Source organism: Ascaphus truei, chromosome 22, assembly GCF_040206685.1.
Source record: "Ascaphus truei isolate aAscTru1 chromosome 22, aAscTru1.hap1, whole genome shotgun sequence".
NCBI lineage: Eukaryota > Metazoa > Chordata > Amphibia > Anura > Ascaphidae > Ascaphus > Ascaphus truei.
Window position 1 is genome coordinate 13,599,675 of NC_134504.1, and position 17,689 is coordinate 13,617,363.

Genomic DNA, 17,689 nt, shown 5'->3' on the forward strand with positions numbered 1-17,689 from the left:
TTGTGGGGGCTCAGGGGTTTCCAAAAAGAGCTTGCTGTGGTTCTGTGTTTTGTTAGATCCAACATATGTCCATCTCAGGCTCTAACTCCAACCCCCTGGATATTAAATGTGTTGTCCCGCAAGGCTCTGTTCTGGGGCCCCTATTCTTCTCAGTCTTCATCAATGATCTTCCTACAGCCTGTAAGGAAGCCTCAATACACATGTATGCGGATGACACAATCTTATATGCATACAGCCATAGCCTCCCCGACCTCGAACATTTCAATCTGACTTTTTGAGACTTGAAAATTGGATTTCCCAAAACAAACTGTTTTTAAACACTGACAAGACTGTAACAATGGTATTTGGGACCAAGGCTATATTTCTAAAGCTTCCAGTGACTGAGCTCCAGATACCAACGCTAAACCACCCTAACTCCTGTTACTAGTTTTAAATACTTGGGCATATGGTTTGACTCCCATTTAACATTTGGGATGCACATTGATACCCTCACATCCAAAACCTATGCCAAACTAGGTATACTTTACAGGAACAAATCTTTACTAAGTCTGCTGGTCAGAAAGCGTATCACACAGCAGATGCTAATGCCTATTATCGACTATGGGGACATAGTATATGGCTCAGCACCTCAAACCCACCTTAGCAAACTTGACACCCTTTACAATTCAATATGCCATTTTGTCCTCCAATGCAACTACAACACACATCACTGCTAAATGCTCACAGAACTATATTGGTCATCACTTGAGTCTAGGCGCAAAGTTCACCTTTCGTGTCGTGCCTTCAAATACATTCTGAGCAAGCTACCCAGCTACCTGAACAAGCTCCTCACCCCTACCACATGCAGCACCTATCACCTGAGATCAGACTCCAAAAGACTGTTCATGGTCCCAAGGTTCAGCAAAGTATCCGGACGCTCCTCCTCTTACCGTGCACCCCAAAACTGGAACAACCTACCGGAGACTCTCACAGCCACCACCAGTCTAAGTTCTTTCAAAACTAAAGCTGTGTCACATTTTAATCTGGTCTGTAACTGTTACATACGCCCATAATATATATTATCTCTAACTGTGCATGCAATGTGTTGTATATAATGTATACCCTGCTCACTTCTATAACTATGTATTTGTAACCATGTATTATTTGTCATCATAACTCTGTGCCCAGGACATGAAAACGAGAGGTAACTCTCACTGTATTACTTCCTGGTAACACGTTTTATAAAATAAATAAATATATGAGGAGCAGGAGAGGGGCAGCAGCCACCGGGTTTGTGGCATGTAGAAAGATTGTAAACAAAGAGAGCGAGAGCGCGCCTCTGCGTACCAACAAAGTGTTCCCAGAGCGCGACTAAATGGCTGACAGTATAAGGAAATAATGTCTCTATCCTCGCTCAGTCCCCGAGGTATCATAGTATTGAGGTGAAAAATCCAATAGCTTTCTTGTTTGGAAAGTGATTTTATCCTGTCACCTCCCCCCTCCCCCCCACCCCCCCTCCCTGTCTATTGGAACAATTTGAATACCCTTGTATTGAAGAGAAGATGTGTCCATGGTGTGACTTAAAGTGTCTAGATACACTGTGTTTTCCAAAGCCAATCTTAATATTACGTAAATGCTCTAAAATGCACCCCCTCAAGTGTCTCTTGGTCCTTGCCCACATAGAGGAGACCACATGGGGCACTCCGGGAGGTAGGTGACGTGTGTGGGGGTGCAGGTGATGCGATGTTTGATATCATATTGTTTTAATGTCCCGGAACATGAAAAAGTTTTACGGTTTTTGGGTAAATATTTTGCCAGGGGAGGGAGGGGAGGGGGACAGTGGACAGGAGGGGGGGGGGGACAGTGGACAGGAGGGGGGGGACAGTGGACAGGAGGGGGGGGACAGTGGACAGGAGGACGGGGACAGTGGACAGGAGGGGATGGGGACAGTGGACAGGAGGGGACGGGGACAGTGGACAGGAGGGGGGGGACAGTGGACAGGAGGACGGGGGACAGTGGACAGGAGGGGATGGGGACAGTGGACAGGAGGGGGGGGGACAGTGGACAGGAGGGGGGGCAGTGGACAGGAGGGGGGGACAGTGGACAGGAGGGGGGGGACAGTGGACAGGAGGGGGGGAACAGTGGACAGGAGGGGGGGCAGTGGACAGGAGGGGGGGCAGTGGACAGGAGGGGGGGGGCAGTGGACAGGAGGGGGGGACAGTGGACAGGAGGGGGGACAGTGGACAGGAGGGGGGGGGCAGTGGACAGGAGGGGGACAGTGGACAGGAGGAGAGTGGACAGGAGGGGGGAGAGTGGACAGGAGGGGGGGAGAGTGGACAGGAGGGGGGGTGACAGTGGACAGGAGGGGGGTGACAGTGGACAGGAGGGGGGTGACAGTGGACAGGAGGGGGGTGACAGTGGACAGGAGGGGGGGGAGAGGACAGGAGGGGGGAAGAGTGGACAGGAGGTGGGGGAGAGTGGACAGGAGGGGGGGGGAGAGTGGACAGGAGGGGGGGGTGACAGTGGACAGGAGGGGGGGTGGCAGTGGACAGGAGGGGGGGGTGGCAGTGGACAGGAGGGGGGTGGGTTGCTTAAAATTTCCGGGTCCCTCCTCTCCGCTCCCCCTGTATGTTTCTCCGCTCCCCCCTCTCTCTACGCTCCTGCCCCCTCCCCCCCCCATGCGTAGCTCCGGTCCCCACCATACAGTGTCTGACACACACACAGTGACACACACACACACACACACACACACACACACACACAGTGTCACACACACAGTGTCAGACACACACACACACACACACAGTGTCACACACACACACACACACACACACACACACACACACACACACACACACACACACACACACACACACACACACACACACACACACACAGTCCCACACACACACACACACACACACACACAGTGCCCCCCCCCACACACACACAGTGTCCCACACACACACACACAGTGTCCCACACACACACACACACACACACACACACACACACACACACACACACACACACACACACACAGTGACACACACACACAGTGTCCCACACACACACACACACACACACACACACAGTGTCACACACACACAGTGACACAAACACACACGTCACCTCTCCTTCTGGGCACCGCCATCTTAGTTACTCCGCGAGAGAGGAAGGGGGGTCCTTGCGGGCGCCGCCATCTTAGGCGCCGCGTGGCAGCTGCAGGCTGCCTGCCCACTGCCTGTTCCCCCGCCAGGGAGGGAGGTGAGTGGAGCGCCGGGGGGGGAGGTGAGTGGAGCGCCGGGGAGGGGAGGAGGTGAGTGGAGCGCCGGGGAGGGGGGGAGGTGAGTGGAGCGCCGGGGAGGGGGGGAGGTGAGTGGAGCGCCGGGGAGGGGGGGAGGTGAGTGGAGCGCCAGGGCGGGGGGGAGGTGAGTGGAGCGCCGGGGAGGGGGGGGACCTTTGTGAGTAGGCACTGCCAGGGTTAAGGTTTTCTGGCTATGCATCTTAACCCTGGCTGTGCTCAAAGCTGTGACCATGCAGCAAGCTTAAGCCTATAGGGAACCATGTATAAAATGGTTTTTGAAGCAAAAAGTGGCACTGTGTGCTCATTTGCATGTCATTTCCCAGAATCCCTTGCTGCAGTGGAAGTGCTGTGTGCTGGGTGATAATGGTGAAAGGCGGGGTTGCAGACCTGCCTAAGACATGCAAATGAGCATACAGTATATTTACATTTGCTATATATATATATCTATATAGATATAGATATATATATGTGCGTGTATTTGAGGAAAAGTATGCAATACACACGAATATAAAAAACATTATTAAAAAAAAAAAAAAAACATTAGAAAAAAGCTCCTAAACTTTAAAAACACATGATGGCTCGGCCAGCGGGTACAGTAACATACTAATGTGGCACAGCAAGGTGTTATTAAGAAAGCGCAAAGAAATGCCCCCATGGTGATATAAGTATGGGATTTAATGCACTTTCACAGTGCATGCGAGCAAAGAAGGACTTGTCCTTCTCCTTTCCTCCTATGCGTTTCGCTAGAACACAGCTAGCTTCTTCAGGGGTGTAAAGTATCACGAGAAGATGTTACAATGAATATACTTACTGATTAGTAAGGTAACAGCTCAGTGATAGACTGGGGCTCGGGGAATGCAGCTCCGGAGATCACCGCTGACGCTGTTACCGGAAATGGCGTGACCTTTGTGTGACCTCAACGCGTTTCTATTATAACCCTCATGCCCAATCACTTGGGTACTTACCAGGCCTTAACCCCCTGAACCTTTACTCACTGAGTCTTTACACCCTGAACCTTTACTCACTGAGTCTTTACATCCTGAGTCTTTACTCGCTGAGCCTATCCTCACTGAGCCTTTACTCCCCGAGCCTTTACTCGCCGAGCCTTTACTCCCCGAGCCTTTACTCCCCGCGCCTTTACTCCCCGCGCCTTTACTCCCCGCGCCTTTACTCCCCGCGCCTTTACTCCCCGCTCCCTTACTCCCCGCGCCTTTACTCCCCGCCCTTTACTCCCCGAGCCTTTACTCCCGCGCCCTTACTCCCCGCGCCCTTACTCCCCGCCCCTTTACTCCCCGCGCCTTTACTCCCCGAGCCTTTACTCCCCGCGCCGCTCCTTCTCCTATGCTATAAGTTGTGTGTAGTTTGTTTTGTTCGTGTCCTCTCCCCACATTGTACTCGCTGCGCGATATGTTGGCGCCAGAAAACGGGACCAATCACAGACATTGATGGAGGGGAATAACTGCGTATGAAAAACTACTTTAGGCTCCAGTGGGTCATTTAAATATGGCCGCCCCGCCCCAGATAACATCATTTGCGAGTTGCTCTGAAAGCAGCCGTCTGCGCTGATCGACATTTTGTTTTTTTTACGTTACAATTTTCGTTACATATTTTGTCGCATTGTTTTACGTGCGTTCGGAATAGGAAGTGTCCGGGAGTTTAAAATGGCGCGCAGGGTACAGGTTACCGTGGCAACCTCAGAAATAAAGACATGAGGAGAATCAGGATTTGTAAAGAGTGGGACAGGGAACAAAATCCTCACAGTATAGGGGTTACCCTCACAGTATAGGGGTTACCCTCACAGTATAGGGGTTACCCTCACACAGGCTTCTGTGGGGGGCTCATTATAGAAGACTACTATATTCTCAAGGAATAACACTGACCAATCACAAGAGATCCAGCATTATCCCTCGCGTGAGATAACCACGCCCACTCCGTGCTGCGGGGCGGAGCCACGTCTCAGCCACACCTTGTTATGTGCGGGGGAAGTGGGTGGGGTTTATGCACGAATACACCCCCTCCGTGCTCCACCCCCTCCAGCAGGACCGCTCTCCGCTGCGTAGGCCCCGCCCTCTCCCCGCGGTCCCATTGGCTGCTCGCGGCGCCCCCCCCCTCTATCTACGGAGGGGGCGTGGCTCTCGGGGGCGCGCGCCTGTCGCGCGCTCCCGCCTTGGCTTTGTGTGCAGAGTCTCGTGCTCGGGAGGGTGACCCGGTAAACTTGCGCCCGGAGAGGCCCGGACACCCGCTGGCCCGCCATGGAGGAGCTGAGCGCGGTTGGGGAGCAGGTGTTCGCGGCGGAGTGTATCCTGAGCAAGAGGCTGCGCAAGGTGACCGCCATCATATACCCCCATCATATACCCCCGTCCCCTCATATACCCCGGCCCATACCCCCTCATATACCCTGGCCCATACTTCCTCATATATACCCCCCACCCCCATATACCCCTGCCCATCCCCCACATATATCCCGGACCCACCCCCCTCATACCCCATACTCCCCACCCCCCCCCCATACCCTCCACCCCCCACCCCCCCCCATACCCTCCACCCCCCCCTCATACCCTCCACCCCCCCCTCATAGGCTCCACCCCCCCCTCATAGGCTCCACCCCCCCCCTCATACCCTCCACCCCCCCCTCATACCCTCCACCCCCCCTCATACCCTCCACCCCCCCCTCATACCCTCCCCCCCCCCCTCCCCCCCCCCTCATACCCTCCCCCCCTCCCCCCCCTCATACCCTCCCCCCCTCCCCCCCCTCATACCCTCCCCCCCCCTCATACCCTCCCCCCCCTCCCCCCCCCTCATACCCTCCCCCCCCTCCCCCCCCCTCATACCCTCCACCCCCCCTCATACCCTCCACCCCCCTCATACCCTCCACCCCCCCTCATACCCTCCACCCCCCCTCATACCCTCCACCCCCCCTCATACCCTCCACCCCCCCCTCATACCCTCCACCCCCCCTCATACCCTCCACCCCCCCTCATACCCTCCACCCCCCCTCATTCCCTCCCCTCCCCCCTCATACCCTCCACCCCCCTCATAACCTCCCCTCCCCTCATACCCTCCCCTCCCCTCATACCCTCCCCTCCCCCCTCATACCCTCCACCCCCTCCCCCTCATACTCCCTCCCCCCTCATACCCTCCACCCCCTCCCCTCATACTCCCTCCCCCCTCATACTCCCTCCCCCCTCATACCCCCTCCCCCCCCTCCCCCCTCATACCCCCTCCCCCCCCTCCCCCCTCATACCCCCTCCCCCCCCCTCCCCCCTCATACCCCCTACCCCCTCATACCCCCTACCCCCTCATACCTTCCCCCCATATACCCCATCCCCCGGCCTGCCCCCCCCTTTCATATACCACGCCCCCCCTCATATACCACGCCCCCCCTCATATACCACGGCCCGCCCCCCCTCATATACCACGGCCCGCCCCCCCCTCATATACCACGGCCCGCCCCCCCTCATATACCACGGCCCGCCCCCCCCTCATATACCACGGCCGCCCCCCCTCATATACCACGGCCCGCCCCCCCCCATATACCACGGCCCGCCCCCCATATACCACGGCCCGCCCCCCATATACCACGGCCCGCCCCCCATATACCACGGCCCGCCCCCCATATACCACGGCCCGCCCCCCATATACCACGGCCCGCCCCCATATACCACGGCCCGCCCCCCATATACCACGGCCCGCCCCCCCATATACCACGGCCCCCCCCATATACCACGGCCCCCCCATATACCACGCCCCCCCATATACCACGCCCCCCCATATACCACGCCCCCCCATATACCACGGCCCGCCCTCCCCCATATACCACGGCCCGCCCTCCCCCATATACCACGGCCCGCCCCCCTCACGCCGCCCTCCCCCATATACCACGGCCCGCCCTCCCCCATATACCACGGCCCGCCCTCCCCCATATACCACGGCCCGCCCCCCCCCCATATACCACGGCCCGCCCCCCCCATATACCACGGCCCGCCCCCCCATATACCACGGCCCGCCCCCCCATATACCACGGCCCCCCCCCCATATACCACGGCCCGCCCGCCCCCCATACCACGGCCCGCCCCCCATATACCACGGCCCGCCCCCCCATATACCACGGCCCGCCCCCCATATACCACGGCCCGCCCCCCATATACCACGGCCCGCTTCCCATATACCACGGCCCGCCCCCCATATACCACGGCCCGCCCCCCATATACCACGGCCCGCCCCCCATATACCACGGCCCGCCCCCCCATATACCACGGCCCGTCCCCCCCCCATATACCACGGCCCGCCCCCCCCCCCCCCCCCCCCCATATACCACGGCCCGCCCCCCCCCCCATATACCACGGCCCGCCCCCCCCCCCCCCCCCCCCCCCCCATATACCACGGCCCGCCCCCCCCCCATATACCACGGCCCGCCCCCCCCATATACGACGGCCCGCCCCCCCATATACCACGGCCCGCCCCCCCATATATTACGGCCCGCCCCCCCATATATTACGGCCCGCCCCCCCCATATACCACGGCCCGCCCCCCCATATACCACGGCCCGCCCCCCCCCCATATACCACGGCCCGCCCCCCCATATACCACGGCCCGCCCCCCCCCATATACCACGGCCCGCCCCCCCCCATATACCACGGCCCGCGCCCCCCCATATACCACGGCCCGCCCCCCCCATATACCACGGCCCGCCCCCCCCAATATACCACGGCCCGCCCCCCATATACCCTGCCCCCCCCATATACCACGGCCCGCCCCCCCCCCCCCCCCCCAATATACCCCCCCCCCCCCCCCCCCAATATACCACGGCCCGCCCCCCCCCCCCCCATATACCACGGCCCGCCCCCCCCCCCCCATATACCACGGCCCGCCCCCCCATATACCACGGCCCGCCCCCCACCCCCTCATATATCCCGCCCCCCCACACCTCATATATCCTGCCCCCCCACCCCCTCGTATATCCCGCCCCCCCCACCCCCTCGTATATCCCGCCCCCCCACCCCCTCGTATATCCCGCCCCCCCCCCCCTCGTATATCCCGCCCCCCCCACCCCCTCGTATATCCCGCCCCCCCACCCCCTCGTATATCCCGCCCCCCCACCCCCTCGTATATCCAGCCCCCCCCACCCCCTCGTATATCCCGCCCCCCCACCCCCTCGTATATCCCGCCCCCCCACCCCCTCGTATACCCCGTCCCCCCTCATATACCCCGTCCCCCCTCATATACCCCGTCCCCCCTCATATACCCGTCCCCCCTCATATACCCCGTCCCCCCTCATATACCCCGTCCCCCCTCATATACCCCGTCCCCCCTCATATACCCCGTCCCCCCTCATATACCCCGTCCCCCCTCATATACCCCGTCCCCCCTCATATACCCCGTCCCCCCTCATATACCCCGTCCCCCCTCATATACCCCGTCCCCCCTCATATACCCCGGTCCCCCCTCATATACCCCGGTCCCCCCCTCATGCACCCCCGCCCCCCCCTCATGCACCCCCGCCCCCCCCTCATGCACCCCCGCCCCCCCCTCATGCACCCCCGCCCCCCCCTCATGCACCCCCGCCCCCCCCTCATGCACCCCCGCCCCCCCCTCATGCACCCCCGCCCCCCCCTCATGCACCCCCGCCCCCCCCTCATGCACCCCCGCCCCCCCCTCATGCACCCCCGCCCCCCCCTCATGCACCCCCGCCCCCCCCCTCATGCACCCCCGCCCCCCCCTCATGCACCCCCGCCCCCCCCTCATGCACCCCCGCCCCCCCCTCATGCACCCCCGCCCCCCCTCATGCACCCCCGCCCCCCCCTCATGCACCCCCGCCCCCCCCTCATATACCCCAGCCCCCCCTCATATACCCCAGCCCCCCCTCATATACCCCAGCCCCCCCTCATCTACCCCAGCCCCCCCCTCATATACAAAATATACCTCCGCCCCCCCTCATATACCCCCCCCTATAAACCTGCCGCCCCCCCCCCCTTCATATCCTAGGCCCACCCTCTTCATATCCCCCTCCACCCTTCCTTCGCACCGCTGACCCTCGCTCTCTGACCCGCAGGGCACCTCGGAGTACCTGGTGAAGTGGAGAGGTTGGTCCTCCAAGTGAGTTCTGGGGACCCGTCCGGGTCACGTGCTGCTGACACTTACCTTCTGTCCCGGGAAACTAACGGTGGTCTGTCACCCTGTGTTCCCGCCCCCCCTCCGTGTGTCTCCCTGTGCCCGCCCCCCCCCTCTGTGTCTCGCCCTGTGCCCACCCCCCCTCTGTGTGTCGCCCTGTATCCGCCCCCCCACCCGTGTGTGTCGCCCGGTGCCCGCCCCCCCCTCTGTGTTGCCCGCCCCCCCTCGGTGTGTTGCCCGGTGCCCGCCCCCCTCTGTGTCGCCCGGTGCCCGCCCCCCTCCCTCCGTGTGTCGCCCGGTAAGTGTGTGTCGCCCGGTACACGCCCCCCCCACCCGTGTGTTGCCCGGTGCACGCCCCCCCCCCTCCGTGTGTCGCCCTGTGTTTTCCCCCTCCTCCCTCTCTGTCGCCCTGTGCCTCCCTCTTGTAACCTGAGCTCTTTCTGATGTCTGAGGGGGTAGGGGTCCCCCCCCTCCCCTGTAGTATCCAGCTCTCCAACTAAACAAGACCTCAGACTTACACCAGTCATCGCCCCCCCTCCCCCTCGGGCCTAACACAGACGCCCCCCCTCGGTCCTGACACAGACGCCCCCCCTCGGTCCTGACACAGACGCCCCCCCTCGGGCCTGACACAGACGCCCCCCCTCGGGCCTGACACAGACGCCCCCCCTCGGGCCTGACACAGACGCCCCCTCGGGCCTGACACAGACGCCCCCTCGGGCCTGACACAGACGCCCCCTCGGGCCTGACACAGACGCCCCCTCGGGCCTGACACAGACGCCCCCCCGGGGGGCCTCCTCGGGAGTGAAGGTTTTGATTGGTGTGATACTCATAATGTGACTTTCACGGCTGTTTCTCCCTCTGCCCCACAGCAGCCTGAGAGCTGGAAGCATCAGGAGTATTGTTACACAAAGTAGTATCGGCAGAGTTACTCCCCTGATATAGAGCAGTGCAGGGTATCCCTCTCCTCCCTGAGGTGTCTCCATCTCTGGAATCCCTCTTGTTTTGCGGGTTGGTTTTGGGTGAGGGGTTTGGGTGAGGGTTTGGGTGGGAGTTCGGTGTGTAACGGTTTCTGGGGTCTTCTCCTCTCAGGCACAACAGCTGGGAGCCGGAGGAGAACATCCTGGACCCGCGACTTCTCTTGGCGTTCCAGAAGAGGTAAGGTCCATGTGCCGCGGCTGCTTGTAACGCCTTCCGCGCCGTGATGCGCAGTTCTCTGCCGCGGAGCTGAGAGTGAGACTTCACGGGCCACATGTATGAGGCTGGGCACCACTCTCCTTTCTAAAGTAACAAAAGGGAAGCTCCCGTTCAGTTCCGTACTCAAAACATCTCATTGGAAATGGCCTTTCGCCTGAACGTTTCGTTCCTCGCTATGTTATAGTCCCATTTTGAGGACACGCTACAAATCATTCCCCCCCCCCCCCCCCATTAATATGCGCATCAATACAATCCACACGAAGTCATTCGCTAAGTTGCTGATTGATCCGTTCTCCTGTGATCGATCGCTGAAGATTCGGCTCGGGGGTTCACTAAATGTCTGTCATGGGCAGCGGAAGAGGACCAGAGATGCAAAGTTCTGTGGGGGAGATCATGTGACCAGGCAGTCCCTAGATACAATTGGTGCACTGCTAAAGAGAGGGCAGGGCTCAAAAAGGGGTGTGCCAGAGCCTGTTTCAGAAGAGGATGGGGATGTGACTTTGTAAATGGTTGCTATAGAAACAGAAAATGCTTGTTACATTATTATACATAGTGTGTGTGTGTGTGTGTTACACACACATACACTTATGCACATACTCGTACACGCACATACTCGTACACGCACATACTCGTACACGCACATACTCGTACACGCACATACTCGTACACGCACATACTCGTACACGCACATACTCGTACACGCACATACTCGTACACGCACATACTCGTACACGCACATACTCGTACACGCACATACTCGTACACGCACATACTCGTACACGCACATACTCGTACACGCACATACTCGTACACGCACATACTCGTACACGCACATACTCCTACACGCACATACTCCTACACGCACATACTCCTACACGCACATACTCCTACACGCACATACTCCTACACGCACATACTCCTACACGCACATACTCCTACACGCACATACTCCTACACGCACATACTCTCGCTCGCTCGCTCTCTCTCGCACCCCTGGCTTAAGTCATAAATCGCATACTGCACAGGGGGGAGGGGTAGGCTGCCGTCACAGATACATTCCAGCCTGTCCTGTTTTTAAGTAAAACCCTCTCCTGCTTTATCCAATGTAACATCGCCGGAAGAAAAGATCAGGGTATCTCGGAAGCTGCACAAATAAAAGCATTTCGATAGCCACAGAACGGTATCGTCTATTCATTTTTGATTTATATATAATATATTTGTAATTTTTTTTTTTTGAAGTAAAGAACTGATTCAGCTTAAAATAAATAGCTACATGTAGAGTATTGCTTGGTCTGCAGCTTTAAAAGCTGTGGCCTTGGAGGGCGGGCGCCATCTTTGTGGTGCCCGGGAAGTGTCCTCACCTGTCGCTGTGTTTGCAGAGAGCAGGAGAAGGAGTTGCGGAACCGAAAGAAAGGCAAGAGGCCACGGGGAAGGCCACGGAAAAATGTGGTGAGTATCCACCGGGGAGGGGTGGCCTGCAAGGCCGGGGGTCTCTGCGCCCCGGGAACGCCCATAATTGTGCAACACTTGGATTTCAGCTGTTTATCTCTGAAGGGGTTAATGTTCCAGGCCAGTAATCACGCCCTAATACCTCCAGAATATTCTTAATGCCCCCTCTGTACTGCCAGGGTGAGCTGGCGCCCAACTACTCACCCCCCGTACAGAGGTTAAGCAGCGGGCGCTCCTTCAGTACACAGTTTCCAAACCTCGCAGGTCTCTCCTTCACGTGTACAGAGCTTTCCAAACCTCGCAGGTCTCTCCTTCACGTGTACAGAGCTTTCCAAACCTCGCAGGTCTCTTCGGCCAGGTCCGCGCTGCCTGCGGGCGCTGTGGGGACGGGCCGCCCCACAATGGGCAGCTCGGCTGCACGTGCCGCATGCCTGGCAGGCAACATGCAGTGCAGGCAGCGGGGCTGTAGCCTTCTTCACATGTACAGAGCTTTTCCAACCTCACAGGTCTCTTCTTCACATGCACAGAGCTTTCCCAACCTCACAGGTCTCTTCTTCACTTGTACAGAACTTTCCCAACCTCACAGGTCTCTTCTTCACGTGTACAGAACTTTCCCAACCTCACAGGTCTCTTCTTCACATGTACAGAGCTTTTCCAACCTCACAGGTCTCTTCTTCACTTGTACAGAACTTTCCCAACCTCACAGGTCTCTTCTTCACGTGTACAGAACTTTCCCAACCTCACAGGTCTCTTCTTCACATGTACAGAGCTTTCCCAACCCTCACGGGTCTCTTCTTCACATGCACAGAGCTTTCCCAACCTCACAGGTCTCTTCTTCACGTGTACAGAGCTTTCCAACCTCACAGGTCTCTTCTTCACATGTACAGAGCTTTCCCAACCTCACAGGTCTCTTCTTCACATGCACAGAGCTTTCCCAACCTCACAGGTCTCTTCTTCACGTGTACAGAGCTTTCCCAACCTCACAGGTCTCTTCTTCAAGTGTACAGAGCTTCCAAACCTCACAGGTCTCTTCTTCACATGTACAGAGCTTTCCCAACCTCACAGGTCTCTTCTTCACGTGTACAGAGCTTTCCCAAACCTCACAGGTCTCTTCTTCACATATATCAGGAAATCTCTAGTGGGCGATTGAATAATACCCACCCGTGGGAGTGGACCTGTAACTGGCTGATTCACGCTGTGTGTGTTGGTCAGAAAGCTGAGCTCTGGAAGTGACGCGAGACCCATTTGTTTAACTTCTTCTGGGACCCCCCACCCGCCTTCAAGTGCTGGGGGGGTGCTCCTGGTGGCAGCTGTCTCAGAGAGAGGGGCGGGGGGGGGTGGGATTGTAGCAGTGTGAAGGAGGCTGTGTATATACGTAGAACGGAGGGGGGGGGGGCAGGGAGAGAAGGGGAAATATTTATATCCAAAAATCCACAAACCATTTGTCTTTCAATAGCGACCTGATCGTGTATGTCCCCCTCTCCCCCAGTCAGGCTTTCAGCCTCGCTCCTTATAATTTCATAATCACTATATAGCGTTTTCCTACCTAAACACAGAAGTGCCAGGCGACTGGTTCTGTGCGTGTGCTTCGTATTCACAGCAGTGTTGATTTCTGTCACGTACGCCCCACCTGAGTGCACGCGACCTGCTCGCAGGCGCTCCCACTTTTCACCTCCGCCACGGTCCCTCAAATGAGTAACTTCTCCCCTAAATCCGTCCCCCATTTACCAACCGTCGCGAACAGCACACAAGTGAGCACGTGACTTAGATATGCAATCAGGGCTAATACACACGGCTACACTAGCCAACTCGCCTTTCGCCTGCGCAAGGTACATCCAATGAGTTAATATGATTGCAATTGAGTAAGGGGTTAATATTGACTCATTGTTCCCTATTAAACCTGGGACCCTGGCAAATATTAATTTGACAACTTTTATTTGCATTTCCCGGGTGGTGGCAGCTGTAAAATGAATGTTTGCCGGGGTCCCAGGTTCAACAGGGGAAAAAACTATGCTCTTTAAGGCCAGGCCCCAGTAGCGGGCGCTGCAGGGACCAGAACCGCCCCTCAATGGGACCGAGCCTGCTTGCTGGCTGAAGACAGGAAATTTGTACTCGCGACGGAGTGCTGGCCATGCCCCCCGAATATATTTGTATATAGTTATCATATCCCCTCTTAGACGCCTCTTTTCTAATGTAAATAAATCTAATTTAGCTAGTCTCTCCTCATAAGTTACATTGTCCATCCCCTTTATTCATTTGGTGGCTCTTCTCTGCACTCTCTAGTTCAATAATGTCTTTTCCTATGGAGTGGCGCCCCAAATTGTACTCCATATTCAAGGTGTGGTCTTACTAATGCTTGGTAAAGGGGCATAATTATGTTTACTTCCCTTCCATCCATTGCCCGTTTGATGTAAGATAAGATCTTGTTTGCCTTTGCAGCTACTGCATTACATTGGGCACTATTGCTAAGCCTGCTGTCTACAAGCACTCCAAAATCCTTCTCCATCAAGGATTCCCCCAATGTATCCCCATTTAATTTGTAAGTCGCCTGTTTATTCTTGCATCCCAAATGCATAACTTTACATTTATCTGTATCAAACCTCATCTGCCATTTACCTGCCCACGTTTCCAGTCTCTCCAAGTCCTTCTGAAGAGAAATTGCATCCTGCTCTGATTCTACTGCCTATTGTATTACAATAAATGCAGAACAGTTTCTCAAAATAAAAAGGATAAAACGTCAAATGGAAATCCCCTATACATTATCCAAATGTTAAAGGTTTTCTCCAAGAGGTCACTGGTGCAGGAGATGAGAAATCGCGTTTTTGGTCCCAAATATACCTGGTGAAATCTAATTTTTATAATCTTTTGCTACTCTTTAAGTAGTATTCGTACAACATAAACCTACCAAATGACGTTTAAACTAAACCCTTCCATATCTAAATGTATTCATAACTTTCCTTAATACTTACATGACTCGCATAAATACATTCAGGCGCTGAAGGCGGACGCAATAAGACTAAGCATGACCGTCTTACCACTAAACCTGAGTGACAAATGAATATCTGTACCCCAGTACCTGCAAGACCTCCCATATCTAGACCTCTTGCACTCGTCACGAATGCAAATATCAAAATTGTATATGTCGGCATCGCTGTCGGGTCCCTGATTCCATGTTTCATATCTTGGGGTGGCATAGGATAGTCCCACCCGCCTGGCAATCCATAAACCTCTTCCAGAGTGCTTTGACAAACCCTTTTTCAGAGTCCCTGTCTGGCAGAACATATTATCTCTAGAAAATATCAGTTTTTATGACTAGGCCTGCAAAAGCACCCCACTTAAATCAATCCCCTTTGAAGCTCCCACAGATTCATCAGGACAAGTAAGAAACCCCAAATAGTGTATTTGCACCATTAACCCCTGAAACACCAGATGGATTAAAATACCTAATATCTCATGATGTTGTCATGGCAATTTCCAAATTCCCCAAAATAAAATAATTGCAAGAGAACCATGGGTCTTATTAACCCTTGCCTGGCTGTGGCCTCTGGCCCGACCTCTGGCTCTGGTCCTAGCAGTGGCCAGTTTGTCACGTCCTCACGCTTTTTTTTTTTTACTCGATCTGAATTCCTTTTTCTCTTTCTGAAGGAGTCTGAGGTTCCTCCGAAGACCAAGTCCAGCAGCTCCTCGTCGTCGTCATCGTCATCGTCCTCGTCGTCCTCCTCTGACGACAGCGATACCGATGCAAAGCGCGGTCCCCGGCCCCGTGAATCTCACCCGGTGCCGCAGAAGAAGGCGCAGGCCGTGGTCGCCAGACCCGAGCTGAAGGAGCCCGTTCGCAAGAAGCGAGGGAGGAAACCACTTCTCCCAGAGCAGAAGGCCGCCAGGAGTGCCAAGGTGGCGGCCAAAGTTGCGAAACCCGGGCAGAAGGGCACCGTGGCCAAGCTGCAGCCTGGGCATGGCACGTCAGGCTTCCCCGTCCTGAAATCCCACTCCAAAGACATGCCAGTAGCAGGCAACAGCCGGCCTGGGGGTTTGTCTGCAGAGTTGCTGTCCAGTATTGCCAAGAGTTCCCCGAGTCACCACAACGGGAGCTCCCCCCGAGGTCTCAGCTGGCAAAGCTCCATCGTGCATTACATGAACCGTATCACCCAAAGCGCCGCTCAACCCGGCCGGAGACCGGCGGCCTCCGCATTCGGCGCCAAGAGGAGCTGCCCAGATCCGACGAGCATCGCCAAGGCGCGGGAGGTGGCGGGTCTGAGCCCGTCCGGACCCAAAATGCCCAAGTTTCCTGGCGCAGAGGATCAGTCGTTCTCCTACGCGGGGGGCCCGGCTGTGGCAAGCAGCCAGGGCGTAACCGTGCAGACTAAGACTCAGATTGTGCCGGGTTTGGGGGTGCTCGGGGGAAACCCTGCAGGGCCGCACCCCCCAAAAAATAACGGGGTTTCCTCACCCGGAGCAGTCGCCGGCTGCAAGGCAGAAAAAGTTACCAAAAAGGCAGGAGCCCCCGCTGACCGGGAGGCCAAGGCGACAGCCGCGGGTACCCCGGGCGCGGAGGCGGAGAGACACGGGGGGCTGGCGGAGCTGAGCACCGGGGAGGAGAGCAGCTTGGAGTCGGACCATGACTCTTCGCTCTCCAGTCAGGACATGTCCGGCCAGGCCGGCCAGGACTGGAAGCCGGCCCGCAGCCTGCTGGAGCACGTCTTTGTGACCGACGTTACGGCCAACCTCATTACCGTCACGGTCAAGGAGTCGCCCACCAGTGTTGGCTTCTTCAACATGCGCCACTTCTGAGGCTGGCATAGTGGGGGGGCGCGCACGCGCAGAGGAAACTTCTAACCCCCCCCCCACCCCCCAAAAATTGCACATCACCGAGGCCCCCAAAGTATTGCCCTCTGTGCGCTCTTCAGCTTCACCTACCCCAAAACTGATGTGGCCTCTCCACAAAATAGCAATGTAAGGTCCCCCATCTGCCCCTGTCTTCTCCCCCCCCCTCCGTCTACCCCCCCCCCCGTCTTCCCTCTGCCTTCTCTCTCCCCCCCTCTGCCTTCTCTCCCCCCCTCTACCCGTCTTCTCCCCCCCCTCTACCCCTGTCTTCTCTCTCCCCCCTTCTGCCCCTGTCTTCTCTCTCCCCCCCTCTGCCCCTGCCTTCTCTCTCCCCCCTCTGCCCCTGTCGTCTCTCTCCCTCCCCTCTACCCCTGTCTTCTCTCCCCCCCCCCCCTCTGCCTGTCTTCTCTCTCCCCCCCCCTCTGCCCCTGCCTTCTCTCCCCCCCCTCTGTCCGTCTTCTCTCCCCCCCCTGCCCCTGTCTTCTCCTCCCCCCCTCTGCCCCTGTCTTCTCTCTCCCCCCCACTCTGCCCGTCTTCTCTCTCCCACCCCCCTCTGCCCCTGTCTTCTCTCCCCCCCTCACCCTGTCTTCTCTCCTCCCCCGCCCCTGTCTTCTCTCTCCCCCCCCCGCCCCTGTCTTCTCTCCCCCCCCGCCCCTGTCTTCTCTCCCCCCCCCGCCCCTGTCTTCTCTCCCCCCCGCCCCTGTCTTCTCTCCCCCCCCGCCCGTCTTCTCTCTCCCCCCCGCCCCTGTCTTCTCTCCCCCCCTGCCCCTGTCTTCTCTCTCCCCCCCTGCCTTCTCTCTCCCCCCCCTGCCTTCTCTCTCCCCC

At 57.5% G+C, this 17,689-nt stretch overlaps 1 protein-coding gene across 1 annotated transcript; it reads left to right on the forward strand.

Moving 5' to 3' along the window:
• Positions 1–5,388: 5,388 nt before the first annotated feature.
• On the forward strand, positions 5,389–16,890 carry CBX2 (chromobox 2). Its single transcript, XM_075580027.1, has 5 exons — positions 5,389–5,610; positions 9,339–9,382; positions 10,487–10,552; positions 11,971–12,040; positions 15,686–16,890. Exons 1-5 carry the CDS (start codon positions 5,539–5,541, stop codon positions 16,829–16,831), a joined length of 1,398 nt encoding a protein of 465 aa, XP_075436142.1. The 5' UTR covers positions 5,389–5,538; the 3' UTR covers positions 16,832–16,890.
• Positions 16,891–17,689: the final 799 nt, after the last annotated feature.

What these genes read in the sequence shown, in the direction of transcription:
- CBX2 (XM_075580027.1), top strand. Translation starts at nt 5,539, where the DNA reads ATGGAGGAGCTGAGCGCGGTTGGGGAGCAGGTGTTCGCGGCGGAGTGT. An exon ending in TGAGCAAGAGGCTGCGCAAG is followed by an intron (nt 5,611 to 9,338) that starts GTGACCGCCATC and finishes TCTGACCCGCAG; the next exon opens with GGCACCTCGGAGTACCTGGT. An exon ending in CTCTTGGCGTTCCAGAAGAG is followed by an intron (nt 10,553 to 11,970) that starts GTAAGGTCCATG and finishes CTGTGTTTGCAG; the next exon opens with AGAGCAGGAGAAGGAGTTGC.